At 39.6% G+C, this 25,575-nt stretch overlaps 1 protein-coding gene across 2 annotated transcripts in view; it reads right to left on the bottom strand.

Annotated features, from left to right (window-relative positions):
* Positions 1-418: 418 nt before the first annotated feature.
* The window catches only part of gabrg3 (gamma-aminobutyric acid type A receptor subunit gamma3), a 60,882-nt gene continuing 35,725 nt past the window's right edge, over positions 419-25,575 (bottom strand). For both annotated transcript variants that reach the window (XM_079684189.1, XM_079684188.1), the window contains exons 4-9: positions 24,945-25,165; positions 17,739-17,821; positions 13,873-14,010; positions 6,872-7,024; positions 2,464-2,663; positions 419-1,140 (exon numbers count right to left, since the gene is read on the bottom strand). In XM_079684189.1, coding sequence (XP_079540315.1) covers positions 862-1,140; positions 2,464-2,663; positions 6,872-7,024; positions 13,873-14,010; positions 17,739-17,821; positions 24,945-25,165 — 1,074 coding nt within the window. In that variant the 3' untranslated portion in view covers positions 419-861. The remainder of the gene's footprint in view (positions 1,141-2,463; positions 2,664-6,871; positions 7,025-13,872; positions 14,011-17,738; positions 17,822-24,944; positions 25,166-25,575) is intronic.

Raw genomic sequence — 25,575 nt, 5'->3', positions numbered from 1 at the left:
GAATGGCCTTACATTTGTTTCTGTAGTATTAGCTAAGCTAAGGAGCTGCTGACTAGCTTGATGTTAAGTATGGAGACATGAGAGTTTGTATCAATTTCCTCAAGAAGAAAGCCAAAGTTACAACATGGAGAGTTTTTTGACTCATTTAACTCTTTGATAAAATAACCTCCAATCCTCTAACATAAGAATGATGCCAATAAAACACGTTTCATGTTTCTTTCTGCTGTAAGTGTTATCTTAATGGCTCTCTTCCCTGGGAACCAATGTATTTGTTATAGTGTATAGGGCTCTGATAGTGAGGAGGAATGAGTCAGTATGAAGAGATAACAACCTAAAGATTTGTCATGTGGTTCTTATACAAACGGCTGTTTTATAAATGTAACTCTGAATGAGGACAGCCATAATCAGTCAAAGCCAGGCTCTTCTATTTTTTTTATTATAAATCATTACTCCCTGATTATTGTAGCAGATAGTATCTACCCCTCCGGAGGAAGGCACTATGAATGGTCTGAACGTCCTTGGATTTTCATCAACTGAATTTGACTGATGGCTGGATAATAACGTTCCCTACAAGACGAGTCATCATCCTGATTGAGAAGTTTGGAGTAGCTTCTTTTTCCTTCACATTCGCACACAGTCCATCCTGTTCTCCGTCTGTGTTCTGCATATTGAATGGATTCAGTAATGTGCCGTATTATCGCACCTGAAGTCAGAAATCACTGCGAGGCTCTGGCCTGAAGACGCACACGTTATCTTTTACCTCCAGGTAGCTGCTTCAGGTAGCACTTATTTGATGTTACCTTTTTATTAACCTTGAATCTCCTGCGTTGAACTCCTTGTGTTGTGACCCCCCGCTGTGGGCTAAAGGTAGAGATAGCCAACCCAGTAAACGATGTTGAACAGCAAGAAGGAGGTGGGAAAAAAGACACGTGAGTATGCGTCCAGTTCGAGTAGATCTATGTGGACGCGTCCTCTCCTCCACCCTCCTTCTTTGCACTCCTCCAGGCAGCAGAAGAAGCTCTGGCAGTCTTTCCCGTCCAGACACTCGTAGACACAGGCGTCCTCGAAGTCCTGCCAGTACAGGGAGTTGTTTAACGCGATGACGGTGTGAGGCGGCCTCACATCCAGCACCGAGTAGTTCTGAGAAAAAGGGGAGACTTTCTCAGACTTGAAGAAGCTACTTCAGTTTGAATTAATGTTCCAAAAAAACAGATCATTGCAGCATTACCCATAATCCCCTCTGTTTCAGCCCGGTTTCAAAAGTGCTGATTCTCTGTCTGTTACTTTAGATGAAAATAAGGAGCCCCTCCCCACGCCCCTCTGAGAGATATTTGGTTACAAAGAACTCAATGGTGCTCGAGGAGGAGATTCAGGTGATAAGGGGTGGGGGGGGGGGGGGGGGGGGGGGTTACCTTGGTTGGTGATTGGCTAATGGTTACACAAGACAACACATCATAAGGTTACACGTTTATGTAGAAAAGACATGAAAAAGTGGATTTTGCATAACAGGTGACCTTTAAAGACTGAATGCACATTTTTCAAAAATACTTTGTAATGATGTAACCCTTTTATTTATTTTTTGCTATAATTGCTAAGTTATATTTATGTAAAGATTTAATTATGTGATCATCTTTTAAGAATTCCTTGCTAATACTGATACTCAGGGTCCTGTCAGGTTGGTTTACTTTACAGGACGATAGAAATGACACAACTCAGATAAGCGGTAGAAGATGGATGGATATAAACTAATAGTTTAGCTACAACTTGAAGTAACTTGCCTGGTTATAAAATACCCACATGTTTGTAAGCGTTTTCTTTTGCCATTTTAATGTGTCATTAAATACTGACACTGACACATGTTTGTTCCATAACAATAATACATTATATTTTAGTTAAATTAAAAAATGTTACAGTGAGTTCTTTTATTTTTTGACTTATGTATGACCTGAAATGAACTTCATTTATTGTCAGTTTTTAGCTGGCATATCTGTCATCATTTTAGGGTGCTTTGATCATATATTTGACTGTTCCTTTTTCTTGTAAGGTAGTGTTAAACAAACTAGATTCATCCCATTATTAATAAAGCCTATAGTTAGAGCTGGTTACTACATTTGATGGTATTTTACTTTTTTTGCATTTTTACTGTATTTAATTTTATTCCATTTAATTTTTGCATCATATATTTATCTTGTAAGTTTTGCTTTTATAAGGTGATTCGTGTTTGTTGATCTGTAAGCCCACTGAGGTATGTGTTTTGTGACATTGGGCTATATAAAAAAATGTGATTTGAAGATAAATTGTTAGTTGCATTGCTTTTAGATAGCTGCCATACCACTGTTAGTTACATTCCAACAAAGGAAATTGAATTATGGTTCCTCCTCTATCATGTGATTTAAAGACATATTTATCACGAATATTACATTCACCATAAATAAACAAATTGCTAATTGTAGTCCAACTCACTGTTCTTCTAGGTTCCCTGCAGCGTGGTTTCTTAACGCTGTTCGAATAGTAATTCAGCGTCGCGTACTCCATCAGCGCGGCGAAGACGAACAGGAAGCAGACGGTGACGAAGAGGTCCATGGCGGTGATGTAGGAAACTCTGGGGAGGGACACCCTGGCCATGCTGCTGAGGGTGGTCATCGTCAGCACCGTGGTTATTCCTGCACAGGAGGAAACACTCTTCTTAAAAGGGGACCTATCATGCAAAATGCACTTTTTCATGTCTCTTCTACATCAGCATGTGTCCCCTCTTCTTCATGTCTCTTCTACATCAACATGTGTCCCCTCTTCTTCATGTCTCTTCTACATCAACATGTGTCCCCTCTGTGGAAAGAGACTCTGAAAGTTTCAGGAACAAAGATTCTCTCTCTTTTTGTCCTGATCCATTTCTATAAAAACCTGTCTGAAATGAGCTGATCAGATTTTGGCCACTTTATGATGTCATAATGATTTTTTGGCTCGTGTAACCATTAGCCAATCAGCAACCAAGGTACCCCCCCCACCTTATCACCTGAATCTCCTCCTAGAGCACCATTGTGTTATTTTTAACCAAATATCTCTCAGAGGGGCTTCTTATTTTCATCTAAAGTAACAGACAGAGAATAAGCTCTTTGGAAACAGGGCTGAAACAGAGGGGATTATGGGTAATGCTGCAATGATCTGTTTGGTGTTTGGAGACAAACACTTTAGAGACATGTTTGTATATATCTGAGACCTATAATATATTGATGAAAAACCGTATAATAGGAGACCTTTAGGACATGCTGTCAGGGAATAATACAGAGTTTGAACCTGAACCGTTTTGTGAAACCGAGCTGTATTTAATCCCGACCGTCATTTTACTGAAAAAGCTCGAGTGAATGCTGGATTATGAATAAAATCTAATTATATAAAAATCATCTTCAAATCCTGCAGTGTTTGTCTGAAGATCCTTCATGATCTCTTCTATTCAATAGCATAGTACATGTTACAACTCGTTGAACAGTGATTTTAAAGTTACACTGTAAAAGCTAAAGAGGTTTTACGTTGAGAAAAGTTATTTTAGTACAGAGAACACTTTGCCACATTCGTTGAGCTCTATTTGATATTTAATTTAATCTTCTTTTATACAGTACCTTGTCTATTAAGTTCTTATTTTGGGGGTATTTTTCTGAAGCACATGCGATTCTTTTTGAATCTGATTCCGTTACCTTCAGTACATGAAAAATACAGATTGATTGCTTAATATTTATTACCGGTATATAGAATGAATCACATTGCAGTGTGCTCTCCGTATTGGAATCATCTCAAATGTCCAAAAAGTCAGTAAAAACTCCACATTTTATTACATATTGTCCTGAATATGAGTATTATAATAACATATACTGTAGAGCTATACAATACTCATTAACAAAAAAATCCTTATGGGGTTGTCTAAAGTGATTTCTAATTTAAAATCTAACATCTCGATAATTTTTCATCGTACGAGTAACCTCGTCTTTATGTTAGCAAAGAGATGCTAAGTGAGAAGCGAATACATATGTTTTCTCTCACAGCAGATTTAGTTTGAGCATTCAGATTGACAGACAGGAGAAACACCTCCTACCTGCAGCGCCTCTGTATGATTATTTTTGTTCAGCATTGGAGATGTCTATCAAAAAACACAAACATCTGTAACTGTGTCATCCTGTTTCCCATGGCAACAAGCTATTTCTGGCGGACGCTCTCACTGTTCAGCCTCCAGCCGCATCTCACCAACATGATAACACTCACCTTTCATAAGTTAACAGAAAGGCACTTACATTTACCTACAGCATAATGTAGAGGAAATAGTGATGTTTAGTATGTAATGGATAAATGGTTGAAGAGCACAACATACATGAACACTTTTAAACACAGCAAGTGATTGACAACTGTGAGTAGTGGTTAATAAGTACTCAAACCTGAGTACTAACTACAGCAGCTAAATAAACAAAAATAACAAAATGTTTATAAACATAAGAAGCTAAAAGGGCCCTATTCTGTAGTGTCTTGTATAGGTGTTTGCACATGTAAATTGTCTGCAAAGGATAGAATCCCTGTGTAGCACTTAGTAAACATATTACATGCTTCTACTAAGAGCCAAGAAGAAATCGCACATTGATGCAAATTATTCAGGAAAAAATAAATGTCATTTTCATTTGTAAAAGCAGCTCTGTCATTTGCACCTGTACTATCACAAAATGCACACTTATTTATTTAGTAACTTCAGTCTAAAAGGCCTGGGCAAACACAAGCTGACTTAAACATGTGAAAAATATATATTTTTTAAATCAGAGGAAAATAACCAAAAACAATTAAATAAATTACCTTTACAAGAGCGATCCACAGGACTTCACAACAGAGAGCATGCACAAAAGAGACAAATACAAAAAACAGAACAAGATGGACTGACTCTAATTAAATGACAGACATATATTCATGCAGCGTGGATCAGTGGTGGGAAGTACAAATACTCAGTACAGTACCTAACTTGAATTTTGAGATACTTGTACATGAAAATATACCTTTTAGGATACTTTATACATGTACTCCACTACGTTAGTTACATTGCAGGTACATAATTAATACAAACATATATCAACAAGTAGATAATGATGAACAATTATATATTATCAAGATCCCTGGCAGTAAAAAATATTAAAATAAACGTTGCCCTTACTTACTGCTAAATTAAAATAATGATTAACGATATAATATATACTAATGAAACTATAAACCAGTGATATAATGCGTATTATATTATTCTTAAAGTGGTCATTCTGCAGACCTAGTTTTAAAACTGAAATGCTAATACTGTTGTACTTTTACTGAACTAAGATTATCAAAAGGCATACTTTTACTTTAACAGAGTATTTGTACACTGTGTTCAGAACTTTTTCCACCACTGATATAAACGATAAAGATAGAAGCATATTCAAAGCAAAACATGATTAAAGAGTGCAAATGGAAACCTGATGAGAAAAGCCTTGACATGAAGTCTGCATCTGTACTTTCTCTTATTTTTATTAGCTGAAGTTTAAAGCATAGTTTCAGACATAGAGCTAAAGTGTGGATGATATGAAATTGAATTGGGAGAGATGAATCCCTCTTTGGGTCACACATGCAGAGCACACCGCACACACAGTGACATTTGGCCTCTGTATTTACCTGGTACCCATCCTAGTACCAGGAGTCTAGTACTAGGAGCAGTGGGCAGCTATTGTACAGCGCCCGGGGAGCAATGGGAGTGCGGGGGGGGGGGGAAGGGGGTTGTCCGGTGCCTTGCTCAAGGGCACCACGGCAGGGCAGGAGGTGAACTGGGACTTCTCCAAGTAGCAGTCCACACTCCATATTTTATGTCTGGTCGGGGACTTGAACCGGCGACCCTACAGCTCCCAGTCCAAGCCCCTACTGACTGAGCCACTGCCGGTCTATATTAAGTAAACACATATATCTAAGTCTCTGTGAACTCAGCTAGTCCACAGTTGTGTCATTTGAAACGATTGCTTGATTTTAAGGAAGTTCGAGAACATGGTAGAAACACCAGCTGCAGATAGCAAAACAGTACAGTTATATAACCAGCGTTTAAATGAGTAGACACTGCCTATAACAGGAAGTGATGTAAGTTATGTAATATCTGTGACTACCAAAGCCTTTGCAAAATGACAAAATGCTGGCTATTAAAACACATCCATCTTAGATGATCCTGTCTCCAGCCTCTTTCTTAATATTTCAAGACCTTTATAATAATAATAATAATAATAATAAAGCTTTATTTATATAGCACTTTTCATACATACACATGCAGCTCAGAGTGCTTTACTAAATGACATCATCACAAGTTAAAAACAAACAACAAGAAATTGCCCTCAGATTATCTGTTAAGAACTTTAAAAGGTAGCAAAATACAACATTTTATCAGGTTAATAGACACAAGGAGGTAAAATGTATGATAATAAAAATAAAAATAAATAATGGTTTCTCTCAGACAGATAAGACACAAGACAACTGAGTCGATGCAACAATATACCATAAAAAACCCATAAAACAAAGTGAACATATACAACAGGTACAACAGAAATAACAATTAAAAGATAATAGTAATAAAAATTCCTTAATTATAATAAAGGTGAAACAATTAAGAAATAAAAAAGAGCAACGTAAAAATATTGCTATTGAAGCATGTTAGATTACAAAATAAGAAAAAATCCTTTAAGAACTATAAAATAAATAAAACAATATAAAAGGTAGGTAAATAATAAAGACTAAAAGAATATTTAAAGTGGGGGGTTGCTAATAAAAAGATACATTTATATTTTATACATTTACATTTATTCACCACAGTATCTGCAGAAAGAGAAAGCGGTACCTAAAGCGGTTCTGGCCGGCGTGGCGTCCTTCTTGATCCAGAAGGAGACCCAGGACAGGACCACGGTGAGGATGCAGGGGATGTAGGTCTGGATGGTGAAGTATCCCATCCTTCTGCTCAGGTCAAAGTAAACGGTCATCAGCACGTAGTCACCTGTGTGAGAAAACGACACAGAGTAGTTGAACCCGGAAGTGAGTTAGCATTTTGACACTTCCTGTTCCCTCGTCTCAGAGTCAACGGGATTTCTCCATAGGGTTTTGGAAAATAGCTGGAAATAAGGTCTGTGGTTGAGACACATTTAAGACACGGATCACGTTTTGTTCTATGACATTAAATACATCAGCAGTGACCCCACTGGGGATTTCTGAAGAGTTTACGTGTCTGAAAAACAATGGTTGTTACCAAATGGCTGAATAGGACTACAGAAGTTGTCCAGGTCGTTGTACGTCATTATGGCGAACACGTAAACACTCCCGCTAAGTTTGTTTGCCCTGTTCTGCTTGAAAGCAAGTCCCTGCCTCCTGCAAACTGTTAAAACAAACGCTTCAACTCGAACAAATTTAGAATCTGTCTTTTTGAATATGGATCTGAATTTGCCGTGACGTTGAAGTCGTGCGACCCTGCTGTACTCGGCTGTAGTTCCTTTATAGCATAACGTTAGCATTTTGCTTCTGGAGATTAGATTTATGATTCGAAAATTATAAAGTAGGGTACAGAGGCGCGGGAAGGTATTTTGAGTGGGGGTGCTGAGGTGCTGGACTCCAGTGAGCACTATTACGGGCACTATAGAGCACGCACAAAAGCACTCCCCACACGCAAACACACAGTACACCCGCGACTGTTACAATGAAGGCTCGATAATCAGCTCACAGCATATAGGCAGGGGTAAAGTGCTATTTTTTACGAGTGGGGGGTGGACCTCACCTCCGCTAGGGGCTCCGGGGGGATGCTCCCCCCGGAAGGTTATTTTTAAATATTGAAGTTAAAAGCATCAATCTGGTGCACTTTGAGAGCAACATTAAGAGATCTATGGATACATCTCTCAACACCCACATGAAACACAACTGTAAGCAGATGTTCTTTTTCTTTATGGATATTTTACAAATCACTCCCCTTTCAAACTGTATTCTTGTTTTACTGCCATATAGTATTTCATAACTGTTTGAGACTCACTGAGATAACTTAGACTAAAGTTAACTATCTAAACCCTCAGAGTGCTTTAGCTCACCTGAGTCTAGAGGAGGTTAGGTCCGCCCCCCTCTTAAATCATGTCCACACATGGATAGGAAACTAAAAACATTTGCACACATCTTGTGTCCATATCTTTCTGTTTTGGTGGTCATGCCACAACCGTGCACGTGCATGCGCGGGTCATGGTAAGATATCTGGATTAAGAGGTTGTTTTTTCTTTGCACAGCATGAAAGAAAGAACAAATACATGGGCTGTGATTTTAGTATTTTTAAGCAGAGGTAAATCATTTGTACGGGCCTCTGAGGATGTTGAAAAAATTGAAATGGCCCTTGACAGGAAAAAGGTTCCCCACCCCTGCTTTAAAGTGTCCTCATAAAAACACTTAAAGAAGCGGTAAGGATGAGTCAGCTCTATTCAGCTTCCGGAGAGTATCTTATCGGTGCTTTCTCTCTGCAGCCAATATCACTTATGAGCAGTGTTGGGCAAGTTACTTTTAAAAAGTAACTAGTAATAGTTATAGTTACTCCTCTAAAAAAAAAGTAACTAGTTACTTTGTTAGTTACTAAATTATAAAAGTAACTAGTGACAAGTTACTTTACTTTAAAAATAATAACAATAAAAATACAAGTTTTTGTGTTTTTTTTGCTGACTAGTTCTCTGAAGGCAACAGACTCAACCGTTGCGATGGGCAGCATGTCCTCAACAACGTACCTGGCAATCTATTTAGTTGACTCTGGGTGACGATTTGAAAGAATCGTTTTTTGGCTGTTTAGATGGTGTTGCTCCATCTGGGTCACTGCCGGTGGTTGAGACGGTGGGGTCTTTGGCGACTAGTTTTATAGCCCCATGTACATTAGTTAGGTGCTTCAGGAGATTGGCATTGCTGTTATTCAATGTGGACAATGCTTTCTGTCCTGCACACAGTTTACATTTGACCGTAATATTTTTTGCGTCCTTTATCCCCACAAATTGCAAATAGTGGTTATATCTCCAAGTTGTAAATACGCTGCTGCTCCATGTTCTGCTCTCGCTGATACTTGCATCTGCCATTGTGTGTGTGTGTGCTGCCAGCTGGGGGTGAGCGTTGCCGTGTCTATGTGTGTTAGCATTAGCAAGTGTTCGTGTGTGTGTATTTTCCCCATAAGGAAAGACCCGCCCAACTCTGTCTCTGATTGGCTTACCCTGAAATGTTACCCCGCGTTAACCACTCATCCAGGGGCGCCGTAAGGGGGTGAAAAGTTAGGACAATTCTAAGGGCCCGTGACTGACGGGGGCCCCAAAATGTTTAGAAAATTAAGACATTTTTTTTAAAGTAACCTTTCATCAATCCTCAATAATTAACATTAAAAGAACGTTATATTGATAAAGTACTCACTAAACTTACGATTAATTTAACTTATTTTCTTCCAAAAGTTAATTATCCAAAGCCTCTGTACACCCCCTTCATTTACATGTAATGGTTTGGTCCTGCCTCCAAACGCGGTGCGGCACCGGCACTTGCTAGTGATGGGATTTATGGCTCTTTGAAGGGAGCCGGATCTTATGGCTCCGTTCCTTTCAAAGAGCCGTTCAAAAGAGCCGTTCAAAAGAGCCGTTTTTTTTGGTGGGGTTACTTGGTTTGTCTGTGAAATAATCACCAGGATAATGATTGACTGTATTGCCAGACCTAATGTCAATAATCTGCTTTGTAAACACGACACAAGGTGGCGCCATATCCATGTCATTCATGTCCGTGAATGTACTACTTTGAATTTACCCTCCGTATCTGTTAAGTAAATAAAGTTGCCTTGCCTTGTATGAAATTCACGCAACTCTTAATATAGATACTGTGTTTTTAAGTGGCGATGGAGATCATTTGTTGGCCCTGCTTTAAAGGATATTTTGCCTTTACAAATGGTGCGTTTTTTTGGTTGAAGTGCATCAAAATGCTGCTGCGTTTTCGCGTTTGGCTCATTTTCCATCCGAAAAACACGTCGTCTACCTGTCCTGTAGCCTACCACTTGTTATGACTTCTCTCTCTCGCGTATTCCGTTAAGACCCACCCCATCTCACTCCTCCTGCTGAAACCTACTAATCAGAGTAGGGGCGGGTCTTCACAGAATACGTTTGGGGAACAAAATCAAGCTTTTCAACAGGCGAGTGGATTTTGGCAGGCAGTGAGTGCGGACTAACAATTGAACGATAACAAGAACGGCTCTCACCAAGTACGACTCGGTTCCCCTCGTTCATACCAAAGAGCCGTTCAAAAGAATCGGCTCGTTCGCGACCGACACATCACTAGTACTTGCAGAGAGTGAAAACATGTGAGGAGGAATGCTAGCCAAGTACTTAGCCTACACTTGTGTTGTATGATGTCTCAACGACTCAAAAAGTCAGGCTCTAAGAAAAGAAGAGAAAGGAGAGAAAGACAAGAGAGAGGGACTAAAGGGCGACAGTATGTCATCCAGTTTTTCACAAGAAAAAGTATGGTCCATGAGTGGAGGAAATTATTCTGTTAGCTAATGTTTTGTTTTTACTAAGCTGACATTAAGTAGACTACTGTTAATATCTTTACAGAAAATTCAGAGGTTTTTCATTTCACTGCTCTTTTAGCTGACATTTAAAGGTAGGGTAGGTAATTCACTTCAGAAAAACTTTTTGTTATATTCCATGGAATGCTCTTAACATCCCGATAGCAATGAATATATTAAATGCTTTGACAATAAATACATACAAACATTTCATCTGTGGAAGCCGTGGCGCTGTAAAAAGCACGACCAATCATCTGAGCCGGCCCGGCTAAAATAACTGGATGGCCTACCTGCCTGTCAGCCTTCCATCTGTGCAGAAATTTATATCGTGCCCTCATTGGTCATGTGCGCATTTGTGTGTGTTGGAGGAGGGGCTCTGTGAGGAAGTCTGAAGGAAGGGGCATATTTTTTCGGTTGTGTACTTTCAAATTCTAGCGCACTCGAGCTGGTTTTTCCATTCTTACCTCCTTACCTTTAATAAATGCAGGCACATTTTTAGCGCCTATTCATACTAAATCAGTTGTCCCTCCCCCTGGTGCCAGGACCAACAGATCCATCTCTAAGCTCAGCAGCCCTGTCCCCCCATAATGCTGAACCTGAACCAGCTTTTCTTCCAACTGAAGGAGGTGAGCAGCATTGTGTTGAATTACATGAAACTTAACATATTTGAAGGGAGACTATATATATATATATATATATCAAAACAAAAAGCTAACATCTTATTTTAATTATACATTTCAAAAACACAGTATTTTCCCACATAGCCAATGATCTATATAAAACAAAAAACTGCTTTTAGTCTATTTGGATGATGGCATGTTAATCACCGACATTTTGGTTATGATATTAATACTAATGTTATTATATTAAAGCAGGGGTGAGGAACCTCCGGCCCCCGGGCCGTATACGGACCGCTAGACCATTTGGTACGGCCCTCGAGGTAATTTATAAACAAAGTGGCCTGTGCCTGGTGGTGGGGCCCAATGTGATATATTTTCATGGAGCCCAAAATCCCTGGCGGCGCCCCTGCACTCATCACTCCTCTCTGGTTTCTTTCATTTTTCCATGGTACTCTGAGAGGACATCGCTGTATTCGCCTGTAAGTTACATCCGCAGGGAGATGGTTCAGTTCCATCACATAATGTAACGCACCCATTTAAATCACAGTAACTATAACGGCGTTACTTAATGGGAATAGGTAACTAGTAACGCTATTAGTTAGCGCAAAAAGTAGTTACGTTACAGTAACGCGTTACTTTGAAACACTGCTTATGAGTACTTGAAGGGGAAATGCAATTCAAAGGGGACCTATCATGCAAAATGTAGTTTTCGTTGTCTTTTATTCATAAATATTTGTCAGGGAACTCACGCAGCGTCAGAAAATAAAACCCTTTCTCTTTTACTCCATGCCCACATCTTTTAACAACGGATAAGCAGATAAAGATTTGCTGCCGATATGACGTAATTTTGGATGGTGGACCCACAGAGAGTTGCTATGAGAAACAATGCCTGACGTGTTTTGGACGTAATCTCGTCTTTGTTTACATTAGCAAGCCTCGCTAACACTCAGAGCTAACCTGTACTGGAGAGCACATGTGTTTAAAAAACAGGAAATAAAAAAAGGAACTCACCTTGTGATAAACCCGCAAGAGAAAAAGCATTTGAGCTCCATACTGTTTCAGAAATAATCCTTGATGTGGTTTAAAACATTATGGCGTTTTATCACAGCAGAATTTAACTTAATCTCCGGTAGAATTCTGATCAGGCATTAGCTCTGCCTCCTCTTTTTTTTTTTTAAGCTAAGAACCCAAAATCCGCGTTTCTCTAAACAGGGCTGGAATAGAGGGGTATGAGGGATGTCTAAAATGCATGGTCTGTTTGTATTTTGAGAAAAACACATCATAGACATGTTTTTATACATTATTATATATCTGAGATATATATGATCAAATGGATAGAAAATAAGTCTGCGAAGAAGCCTTCTTATTTGGCAATTTTGTTTCCAAGCATGGTTGGTTTAAATGACACATTTAGAACTTGTTAAGAATGGTTGAAATAAAGTCTAATATTGTATATTATGTATGGTCAACACTGAGTCTGCCTTTCCAACTATTAGATCGAAACAATGCAATATTTCTAATTTGGTGATCAGTTTTAAATATTTGATGTTGCATCAATGAATAGGAAGCAATTGTGGTCAAGTTGTCAAGGGTTTATTTGCTTTAAGTATTATGCCTGTGCATGGTACACTTTAAATTAAAAACTGCTGAATTACTGAACCACCTGTTTATTCATGTGGAACAGACATGTATTAACACGTCTCTGAACGGAAATGTCAGTGAATTCTGCAAAAGAAATTGTATGCAATGCAAATTCAAAGGGTTTGAAAACACATTGAATGCAGTGGTGACAACAGAAAGAAAGACAGAGATAGACAGGTAATGCTTAATAGTGATACTTAACTATTTGTTTGAATGCAGGCAGACAGTTTGTGGTTTGTGTGGAGAGCAAAAGAGGCGGTGAGCATTGGCCGAAATGCAATCTTGGAACCTATGCTGACCACAATGTAGGGTTTTACTATCTTAAAGGTCACCTATTGTGCAAAATCCACTTGTTCATGTCTCTTCTACATCAACACGTGTCCCCTCTGTATAAAGAGACTTGGAAGTTTCAGGAACAAAGATTCTCTCTCTTTTTGTCCTGATCCATTTCTATAAAAACCTGTCTGAAAATGAGCTGATCAGATTTTGGCCACTTTATGATGTCATAACGATTTGTTGGCTTGTGTAACCATTAGCCAATCACCAACCAAGGTAACCCCCCCCCCCCCCACCTTATCACCTGAATCTCCTCCTAGAGCACCATTGTGTTCTTTTTAACCAAATATCTCCCAGAGGGGCGTGAGGAGGGGCTGCTTATTTTTATCTAAAGTATACAGAGAATCAGCACTTTGGAAACAGCGCTGAAACAGAGGGGATTATGGGTAATGCTGCAATGATCTGTTTGGTGTTTGGAGCCAAATACTTCAGAGACATGTTTTGTATATCTGAGATAATAGGGGACCTTTAAAATTAGAAAAACTGGTCACTTGTTGTTTCTCAGCTCTAATTATTGCACTCAAGTTATTCAGAACAATGAGTATCAACAAAGAAGTGTTGGCCTGGATAACATCTGGCTAAACTGGAACACCTGCAATAACGATGCTTGACCCCAGAAAGATAACGCTGAGTTTGCAGTTGATGTGACTTGTTGCAGAATGAATGAGTGAAGGTATTTCCATGATGAGATCCACTCCCTACCTGCTGTCGTCTGTATTATGTCCGTGGTGTTCCTCAGGCCCATGAAGTCAAACTGGTAGAGCCGCCAGGACTTCTGGTCCGTCGCCTCCACAGAGTTCTTCCTCCACTTGTAGATCATCTCATCTCGAGGGTATCCATCTGCAATTACACAGAGCGTGAGTGTTTGACCCTATGCGATTCATCCTAATGATGGATTTCCCGTTCAGACACACCTACAGCCAGCGGAGCAACATTGGTCTTGAGCTGCTAAAGAAAGACTGTCTGCATGAGGACAGAAAGGTAGATTAAAACAAGGCTTTGGTTCAATGATGCACTGAATCCATCCCGACGCCGCCTGACTTTCACAAGATGTGCACAAAGACGAGGTGTGTTTTTACAATCAATCATATGAGGTTAATGACGGGTGATAAATCGATTTCTGCTTTGGTGTTTGGCCTGGATGTTCTTCAACAGACACATCATTGTATTCAGTAGAAAATACAATTTGATTTAATAGGTATTTAATTCCCGAGAAGATTAGATGGAGGGAATTTTACCCAAATTACTAATTGTTTTCAAACATATCTGGTGAATAAATTCAATTAACATTTGACACAACTCAGATTTTCTATAAAATGCCATTAAAATACAAATATTGCAACAAAAATTCCCAATAAAAGCTTAATGTTGGAAATCTTGAATGAATGGTAACACTAGACTGTAGGAAATCTGTATTAAAAAAACACTAGTTATTGGTTCAATCACAATTCCCGGTGCATTTAGAAATTAACAATATTTATAATACCTTATTAAAATGACAGTACCTTTCCTTTGAGACAATTTGAAGTTGAGACTCCACCTCAAACCATACCAGATGACAGGTAGAAATTAATAGTTGCTCAAATGAAATGTAATCTGGCGAAAATATGTACTTAAAATATCTGTATTATAAGATGAAAATATTCGTCTGAAAAAAACACTTATATCATATCTTCAGTGATTTCCGCAGATCTGCATTTTTGTCCTCCGGTATTTCTCAGTATCATTAAGCTGCTTCTGATGACTCATATCTCATGATTAATTCATTTCCAGGTTACTGGAGTGGCGTCTTATTTCCTGCAATTTTATATGAGTAGTTCTTTTCTGAGATCCTGCCACACTGTCGTTGGGAAAATACTGAATGTTCTCTTCCAATATCAGAGTAGTACAAGATAACAAAGGTATCCCTACTGTAGCTGTGTACAGTACTTGACAGGATGTGGCTAGCGCTCCAACACATACATGATAGGCTAAGGGGCGGGACATCTCTAAGCGGTTGACCAATCACAACAGAGCCGTCCAGCTAACCAATCAGAGCAGACTGGGCTCTGGTTTCAGACAGAGGGTGAACAGAGGTGCTGCAGCACAGGCAGTATGAGAAAAGTAAAGAGCTTTTTGAACATTGAAGCATGGAGACATGTCCCAGGAGAGACACTACATACAAATATGAACCTGAAAATGAGCAGAATACGTCCTCTTTAAGATAATTAAATTCAACTTTTTGAAAGTGTAGAAGAACTGCACTATTTAACTTTTTCCCCATTCAAGTGAGCGTATGGCTTCAAAAACGAAAAAGTTATATAAATATCAGGGTCATTTTAAACATTGATCAATGTCAAAAGATATATTGTTTTTTGAACATATAGTCCAGACATACTTTTAGGTTGCTAAAGTCTACTTTTACCAACATTTAACCGAACAATGTAAATGAAAGTGTTGGAGAACAATAAAAGCCGCCAAAACGCTCAGAGGTGCTGAGGTAAACTGTGTGATACTTGCTTAGTACTCAGTTAATTATTTCAATCCCAGAGGCGTGATGGCTTTAAAGACGAGCACATCTGACTTAATCAGAAAAACAGAGACGTCGGCATGGAAACGGGCTTAATGCCTAGTGATGTCCTCAGGTAAGGAAATGGGTTTAATGGATCTCAGCGTGAAGTGTCCACACAGAAGAGGCGCTGCAGCGAGCCTTAAGCTCTGATAAGCTACACAATGAAGCCTTCCTGTAATCCTAATAAAGGATCGCTGCAACTCACTACCACAGCACATGCACTACCATTCAAAAGCTTTATTCTCATATGCTCAACACGTACTGAGTTGGTTTCTTTGGCCATGAAAATCTGGGGTACCGGGCTCCTCCAACAATAACGCACTATACTCAAGACATAAAAGGAAATACAATATCGCAAAAGATAGAAGTGTACAAGTAAGATGAATGTGGGGGAAAGTTCTGAAGCAAGGACTCAGAGAGACACGAGGAGAGCTGGAGCTTTGATGGAAAACACTGACGGTTTATTTGGAGCTTCGGCCGGAGAATTCACAAGACATGTCACGGGCCACGGTTTGACCACACTGTTGATATGCAACAATCAATTCTGAAGAACTCTACCCCAGACTAGGGCTGAACGATTAATCGATTTTAAATTCAAATCGCGATTTTAAATGATGCGATTATCAAATCGCAAAGCCTGCGAATTCTTTAAACATTTTTTCGTTTTGTTTGTTCTTCTTTTGTGTCAGTCATCCACACCAATCAGAAGTGCTGTGCTCCACATGTACCAGCCATTTTTAACCAATCAGAAGTGGCCCAAGATAGAAGGTGATTGACAGATTGATCCAATCACCTGCCAAGTGCTTTTGAAAGTGCCTGCCCTTTTCCAAATGGCTTCCAATGGAGCTTTCCTAGATGGTTTGGTGAAACCATCTGAGTCAGGTTAGTAATGCTCCATCACATGTTTCTGTTACAGGGTGAATGTTAAACTGAAACTTGACTTTAAAGCAACCCAACGGAAGTTTCATGTAAGTTTCGTTCTTTCACTCGTAGCTCGGGCTGGTAGAGACAGGAGCACGTTGATGCAACCTTCCTAGCCGGATATGGCTGCATTTTAAAATAAACTTCCGTTGGGTCGCTTAAAAACAAATATCGCAAATCGAATCGCAATCGTAATATTTGTCAGAAAATTCACAATTAGATTTTTTCCCAAAATCGTGCAGCCCTACCCCAGACCCATGTATTTAGCTAATTCTGAGAGAATAATCAACATTGTGCAATAGATAGACTAAACAGCTGAGGGACACTGAATCACATTTGTTGTCGCTTATGGCTCGGGGTCATCTACGCCCCGAGAAGGATGTGGTCCAGGTTTCCCATAACAATAACTATCTCTGACCGAGAGTTGGTAACATCAACAACTTGCTAGGGCAGCCCCTCCTTAAGGGAGATAACGGCTGCTCAAGGCTGGGCATCTGCGTCAGAGGGCGAAAGATGACATGCAGGGGAAATGATTCCCCAATAATGAAGGAATAATAATAAAAAAAAATGATGTAGAATAGAATAAGATACAAACTGTGGGTTAAAATGAAATAATGTACAGTTGAATAAGTCCCAGGCAACTCCAACAAAGCAACATGCAGTATACCTAAGGCATCAAAATTAATTAAATAATGCAAGAGACATAATGTTGCATTTAGATGCCTAAATAAGCAAAGCAATACACATTTATAGAATAGAATAAGATAAAACATGTTCAAATTAAATAAAAGAACAGCAGAATAAGTCCCAGGCTCATAAATAAAATAGAGCCAAAGACATAATGGTGCAGGTAAGATGCAGGAATAAGCAGAAATATAAATACATACGTATCTATAGACACATTATATATATACTTAGCAGGCTACTTCTGTCACACCAGCAGGATCTGTACCCAGATTTAAACATGAGCTAAATAAATAAAACCAAAATAAGCAAATGATAAATACCAGGGAAAATGTGGTATTTTGATGCATAAGACATTAAAAATAAATAAGGTAGTTTTTGCTCGGTACTAAATTGAGCGAGGCGTACTCACAGCTGGAGAAGACGAGCGGACAGGAGTGCTCGTCCATCGGGAAGTTGTGAAGCTGCAGCTGACACTCTGCGTTTATCGTCAGCCTGAAAGAAAAATCACAATCAGTTTTTAATGTCTAGTTATTTTTGTCGCCCAGAGAGAATATAACCAAATAACTATAACAATTCTAAATAACTTGAAGAAAGAGACTGGAGACAGGAGGCTCTGATCATTTTAATTTCAAGGAAAACCAGAATACGTAATTTTGTTTTAAGTTGTCGTATCATTTCCTGTTACTGACTCCCAATACAGTGTGTCTTTCAATTTCACAGAAATGGAACAACTGTTATATAACTACCGTTTTGCTATCTGCAGCTGGTGATTCAACCATGTTCTCGACATCTGGAAATTAAAGGGGCCCTATTATGCTTTTTGGGGGTTTTCCCTTTCCTGTAGTCTATAGGTTTTAGTGCATGTAAATGGTCTGCAAAGACTAAAATCCCTGTGTTCCTTCCACACACTCACAAACAAACGCCTCCATTGGACTCCTTTGTTTATTTCTGTTTCATAGTGACATCACTTTGTAACACTCACGCTCATATTGGCTTGCGCACCAACACATTGTACGTGATAAGGGGTGGAACGTCTCCAAGTGGTTGACCAATCACAACAGAGCCGGCCAGCTAACCAAAAATCTAGGAGTAATTTGTATTGTAGTAGTACTGTATAAAGTATGTGTGGTATTTATTTTGTACTTTTTTTCTATAATTTCTTTTAAACTTATAATTGTTAGGTTTATTATAGTTTTAAAAATAGCTATTTCAAGAAAATTAGTCTACATGTTCTCAATTTTTTAAAATAAATTATTTAGTAAATCGTAAATCCTTCTCGTAAGGAATACAATAAAAAAAAAAAAATCCTGATTACGTAATCCTGTAATTGCAGTATGTCAGGCTGACAGCGTTCAGCGGCCACACACACACACACACACACACACACACACACACACACACACACACACACACACACACACACACACACACACACACACACACACACACACACACACACACACACACACACACACACACACACACACACACACACACACACACACACACACACACACACACACACACACACACACACACACACACACACACACACACACACACACACACACACACACACACACACACACACACACACACACACACACACACACACACACACACTTTTGTCACTGCTCTGCTACTATTAGACCTGCACAATGGGGATGAAATAACAAGCTTCTTAGAAAACAGCCCACAGCAATTATCTTGTGCAGATTCAGGGGGAATGTGTGTGTGATGTAGCTAAAGGCCAAATGTCCCATGAGACCAGGCAAACCTGTGGATGCAATTATGCAGCCAGTGTGTTGTTGACCTTCAATTATAAAGCAGTTAAAGAATGCAAAGTGACATCTCTTATCTGAATGGGAACAGAGGCAACAGGAAGCATTAAGAAGTCCCTGAAGTTTCAAGAATGAAGAGTTTGTGCTTCCTGTACAACCCACCTGACCGAGAAAACAATCAGCATAAACATGTTGATAACCTCTTTCTGGTTGAATGAGGGGTTAAATCTTTCCTTTAAAGTGGCCCTATCATGCATTTTTGGTGTGTTCCCTTTCCTGTACATGTTGTATAGGTTTGTATGCATGTAAATGGTCTGAAATGCCTCCATTGGACTCCTTTGTTTACTTCCAGAACATAGTGACATAATTATGTAAGGCCCCTGCTCCTATTGGCTAGCACTCCAAAACAATGTACGTGATAGGCTAAGGGGGCGGGACATCTCTAAGCGGTTGACCAATCACAACAGAGCCGGCCAGCTAACCAATCAGAGCAGACTGGGCTCTGGTTTCAGACAGAGGGTGAAAAGAGGTGCTGCAGCACAGGCAGTATGAGAAAAATTAAAGAGCTTTTTGAACATTAAAGCACGGAGACATGTCCCAGTAGAGATGCTAAATATGAACCTGAAAATGAGCAGAATTTGTCCTCTTTAATGGTTTGGTCCCCACAGATAGTGTGAGATAAATTCCAATAAGAGAAAACGTAAAAGGTAATTAGCACATACACATTAGTTTCTATAGTCCACAAGGCAGTAAATAGTATGAGAGATTAATCTTTGCACATCAATAAAGCGTGGAATCAGGACAATGCAGTGCATGGCTCCCACAGGATTGTTGACATCCTCCTGGATTCATCTTCTTATTATAGACACGTGCACTTTCAAACATTTGGTCTTTCCAAACATTTGGTCTACCTACACTGTGAAATGTATTATCTTTTCAATTTACACACGGCATCTACAGTATTGCACGTCTGTCCGTCCTGGGAGAGGGATCCCTCCTCTGTTGCTCTCCCTGAGGTTTCTCCCATGTTCCCCTTTAAACTGTGGGTTTTCTCTGGAAGTGTTTCCTTGTACGATGTGAGGGTCTAAGGACAGAGGGTGTCGTATTGTCATACTGATATTCTGTACAAACTGTGAAGTCCACTGAGACAAATGTAACATTTGTGATATTGGGCTATATAAATAAACATTGATTGATTGATAATGTCATCACTGTTTCAGCGACCAATGCTAATTACAATTAATACCAGATGACATTTCACTGTTTTTTCTCAAGACACCAACGGATATTACTCTGCAAAGTTTGCAATGGCTTAATACGTCTCAATAAGGCTGCATGGGGAAGAATATAGCTTGCATCAAACACAACGTTCTATGGAGCCTTTTGCTGGTCCGAATTAGTTAATAAATAAAGTAAAATATATATTTGTTTACCTCACTCAATATATTTACACCACTTTATGATTCTTGGAGTAAAAAGCTAACATTAGGCTATGAAGGAACTACAGAACCACCGCTAAGCTAAAGGTGCCTAATGATGGGCTATAATGAACCTAAGCACGGTCAACAACCAAAAATACATTCAGAAAACCATTGACTTCTAGATGAGACAACAGGGAGTGCTGGACTGCAGATGGAAATCTGACTAAATCTTATCTTTTCTTTTTTGAGAAAAACAACTTTTCTTTTATGGATTGTCCACGTCTAATAAAAACGAAAAATGATAACCGCGGAGTTGGATTACAAACGACTAAATGTTGGCCTGTAAAATAACACTTAGAGACAGACATGAATTAATGCGAGAAGATAATAGTGCTGCAAATACCTTTCACATGTACAATATGTGCAATATCAGCGACCATACCACAGAAAAGTCTTTAAACATGATCACAATTCTGGAAATGTCTCACAACATAAGACCAATGCCAAGAAGATCAGGGGCGTTGTGGAGATGGTTGTCACTGAAGCACCAGTTTAAAATAATGCCAAGTGCTCCAATTACAAAGAGAGCTTCAGGGCAGGAGGGTAAAGTTGTTGTAGAGTTTTGAAGCACCCAATTTGCACTTAGCATCAGTAATGACAGTGTTTAATGGCTTTCATGTTCTTACTGGAGAATGTTTGCATCCTAAGAGGGTGCAAACATCTCTTATCTCTTCAATATCTGCGACAATATAACTAATGGGTTGATTGATCAAATGTGTTGATTCCCATGGGTAGGTTTACACGGTAGGTTTACATGGTAGGTTTTATGGAAGTTAGCTTAGCAAGGGGTCCCTTCAAGAAAAGCTTTAACATTTATTTAGGGGTGTTTGGGGTTAGTTAGTTTGTTTTTAAATCACTTAATAATAATCCAATGGATATCGAATATGCAAGTTGTAGTGGGGTGTGCGGGCTATCTGCCGTCATGCTTTGGCCCCTTTTTCTGTGCTTTTGCCCGTCGTTTTGTGTGTTTTGCTTCGCGAGCGATTACAAATGAATAGGGTCTTCGCCGACCTCTGTTCCCAGACCCTAATTAGGGCGTTTTTTATACAAACCATATTGAAAATGTTGATACAGCTTTGAGATAATGGGCTGCACAATTTCACATTAAACAAAAAAATATTACTTTAGGTAAATGACCAGGACTTTAGGAATCCCAACATTTCTCCACACGATGTGAGGCCAAAACCATACTGTATGGAAAAAACTATGAAAATAATCTTTAAAGTAAGTGTTTTTGCAAATGGTAAATGCACTGAACTTATATAGTGCTCAGTGTTTCCCCTAGCATGGAGTCATAGCAGCGGTGCTAAGGTACGTGGGCCCAGCATAATGTGAGCGCACAGCGCGTGGAATCTTTTAGTGTGTGCGAAGTGCGCCCCGCCAATTTGTTTCTATGTGTCTGCCAGCACAAGAAAGGCTCTTGAGGCCTAGTGCCAGGGCCGGTTCTAGACAATTTGCAGCCCTGGGCGAGATTTGATATGTAAAGAATAAATGAAAAATCTCTACAAAAGACATCACTACAAAAACAGAAACTTATTGAAATAGGTAATATACTTCAAAATGGTTTCAAATCTATTCAGTATTGTATAAACGTATTTGAATTGGGGGGTGGACGTCGCATCCTCTAGGGGGGTCCGGGGGTATCCCCCCCCGGGAAGATTTTTTTGAACATTTTAAAGTAAAATGCTTCAATCTGGTGCACTTTGAGCACACAATTACTAGAGACCTGATCTAGGGGGTACAACTCTAAAACACCCATATGAAAAAGATCGGTTTACATTTTAATAATCAAATAAGTATTTGAACATAACCAATAACCTACCATAGCCAATAACAAATAAATGTAACTTATTTTATTTCTGTTCATTCATATCTTATTTTACCTAGTTAACATGGATTTATTTATGCATATTTTTGTATCTCTCCAACTTTAAACGATATTTTTGGATTACTGTCCTATAGTACATATTGGAATGATTTCAAACCTGTTTTTATTTATCCTAATAATTATAAAGGAGTGCCTTGGAAATATGTGTTTGCATAATTTGTGGTCAAAACGTTTGAGACCCCCTGAGATAACTTAGACTAAAATTAACTATCTAAATACTCAGAGAGTCCTTTACCTCACTGAGCCTCTCAGTCTGACAGGAGAGCTCTCCTCCACCCTGGTTGTAGAAACATCTACTTCTTATATCCGTTAGCGCAGCTAGCACCAGATTCTAATAACAACAGCACCGGTACCGGTGCACCCCCTCTCCCTATCTATCTATCTATCTATCTCTCTCTCTCTCTCACGCTGGCTGTGAGCTGCGGGCGCCTGATAAGCCAACATCCCCCACTTTCATCACTTACAGTGTCCATCGTGCAGGACAAATGAAAAGTGTAACCGGGGTGAAAAGGGTGTTACATTTAATTAATTATGAATGTTGTTACATCGAGGCCGAAAATTAGGATGAGTCCCAACGGTCAAAAATGTTTTTTCCCTCCCAGTTACCAGCGCAGCGCCCCCCAGATCCGGCGCCCTAGGCGACCGCCTATGCCAGAAATCGGCCCTGCCAGTACATGCAGTGGCAATGTCTCAAGATTTAGCAAAAAAACACCTTTATTGAACATACAGTAACACAAATACTACAAATCCACATAAACAATCAAAAATGAAAAAGGGTCGCCACTTATTATTATTTTAATAAAAAAATTAAAAGTAAAGTTTTTTGGCTACCTGGCTGGCGCCCCCTAGCAGCGGCGCGCATATTTCAGCAGCGGCGCTGCGCCGCCACTATTTGTATATCGGGGAAACACTGGTGCTTTATCAGGTCTTCGACCCCTCAAAGCGCTAGTACCAGTCAAAAGTTTGGACACACCTTCTCATTCAATGGTTTTTGTTTAATTTAATTTGTTTTTACTTTGTAGATTAATACTGAAGACATCAAAACTATAAAAGAGCACATACTGTATGGAATTATCTAGTTAACAAAAAAGTTTAAAAAAAAAATCCAGAATATGATTTTTATTTTTTATTCTTCAAAGTCGCCCCCTTTTGCCTAGATGACTGAGGTTGATGAGGTCGTCACCTGGAATGGTTTCCAATTAACAAGTGTGCCTTGTCAAGAGTCAATTTGTGGAATGACTTGCCTTCTGAGGCCCCGGCCCCACGAGGACGAAAACGGTTGTTTGCGTTTCTGTTTAGTGTCATATAGACCGTTCGGCCACATGAGGACGACCGAATATGACAGTAAACAACTGCGGAAACGATAACGGGTCCCAAGGTGGATAGAACGGCATACGCAACGCTCTGGGGGATCCAACGGCTCCGTGTGTGCGCCCTATACGATCATTTTCTGATATTGATGACGCAATAGCCCCGCCTCTCCCCACCTCTGCTGCTCACCCCCGCGTCAAAGTAAACTGCACACTTAATTCAGATTATTTATCTTTCTCTCGATATGGACATAAACGCGAGTGAAATCTAATCTGACAGGACGGAGACACGCAGCTCTGCTCACCTGCAGCTCCTCCCGTTGTGATGCAGTGAACGGAGCAAAACATACACTTCAAGTCAGATCATCACCCTTAGCTATTTTAATTACCTCTCAAACTACCTAAACTAGTTATAAATATGTTTATTTTTACTGTCGGCCGGGTCACTCATTACGGGATCAGCTGCTGCATGAGACAGACACTGCTGTCCGAAGAGAGAGAGGAAAAAGAGAGGCTCCGTGTGTTATATTATTATATTATATAGATTCGTTATTCATTTGTTTTAAAGCTCAATAAATAACAAAGAAGACCTTTGACCGGCACTTTTATAATTTTGTCCGGAAGATTACAACTTTAATACACGTTGACTGGCGTACTGTACTGCAGCTTCTCCAGCAGTTGGAGCTAAACGGAGCTGTCTCGTGTGGACAGACACTATCCGGTGAACATTGCGTGTGGACGGAAGCTTTTTTGCGATTGCTTTTGCGTTAATCCTATGCGTTTAGCAGTATGCGTCCTCGTGGGGCCGGGGCCTTAATGTGTTTTAGACCATCAGTTGTGTTGTGCAGAGGTATGGTTAGTTCACAGTGGAAAGCCCTATTTGACTACTGTCGAACCTACATACCATACATTTTAAAGAAGGGCAAACCCGATGTCCTAAACCACAGTAACTTATATTTCTCAGAGCATTCAACTGCACAAACGGTCAGTAACAGCATATGTTGTGTGGAATTTAACATTCTTATATTTCGTTTGGGGACGTCTGCAGAACATCAATTATGCCAAAACTTCCACTTTTTATTGCAAACTCTTCACTGAAGCACTTTACTTTCACTTTACCAGGAATAAGTTAGACAATTAAGAAGTTAAATGTACCTCAAGGTGTAGAGTATCTTCCCGTCATTCCATATCCGGAGCAGCTGGTTGGGCATTGTGATCCAGTGGGAGTCTGCAGTCTTGGAGTTTCTGAAGATGGTGTCAGGAAGCCAAATCATTCCAACCATGTTGCTGTTCAGAGTCAATTTCTTCATGGTGCTGTTGTAGCTGAGGCGGCTGTCCGTCCACGTCTGGGCGAAGATGATGTCGATTTGGTATTCCTAAAAGAGAAAAATCAAAAGACTTCATGTGGACGTACAGCGTTTATCATTTGATGCCATTTCATTTCAGAAATATCACTCATGCCGTCCAGTTTCCTCAGGTCCTAAACTGCATTGAAACCATACTATTGCTGGGAAACGTTCTTCTTTTGGTCCGAGTATGATCAATGCGTTCCCTGCCCAAATGAGTTCGGTCTTTTAAGTTGATTTATAATTAATATTAAATTGTGTGCTAGACGCGCATGTTTTTAGTGTCTGTAGCCCCTGAGTTGCCTTGATAGAGGTTTACTGTTTCAGATTGCCATTTAAGTTCGATTTTAAATGTACCAGGGCTGTAATTAAAGACTAGTCCTTACTTGGTAACTTCTCCGGCTCTCTGCTGTGCGAGCTCAGTGGGGCATCAACTGGCT

The sequence above is a fragment of the Notothenia rossii genome (genome assembly GCF_949606895.1).
Source record: "Notothenia rossii genome assembly, chromosome: 1".
Classification (NCBI taxonomy): domain Eukaryota; kingdom Metazoa; phylum Chordata; class Actinopteri; order Perciformes; family Nototheniidae; genus Notothenia; species Notothenia rossii.
Note: the sequence above shows the minus strand (reverse complement) of the source record. Positions and strands in the feature narration are given on the sequence as shown.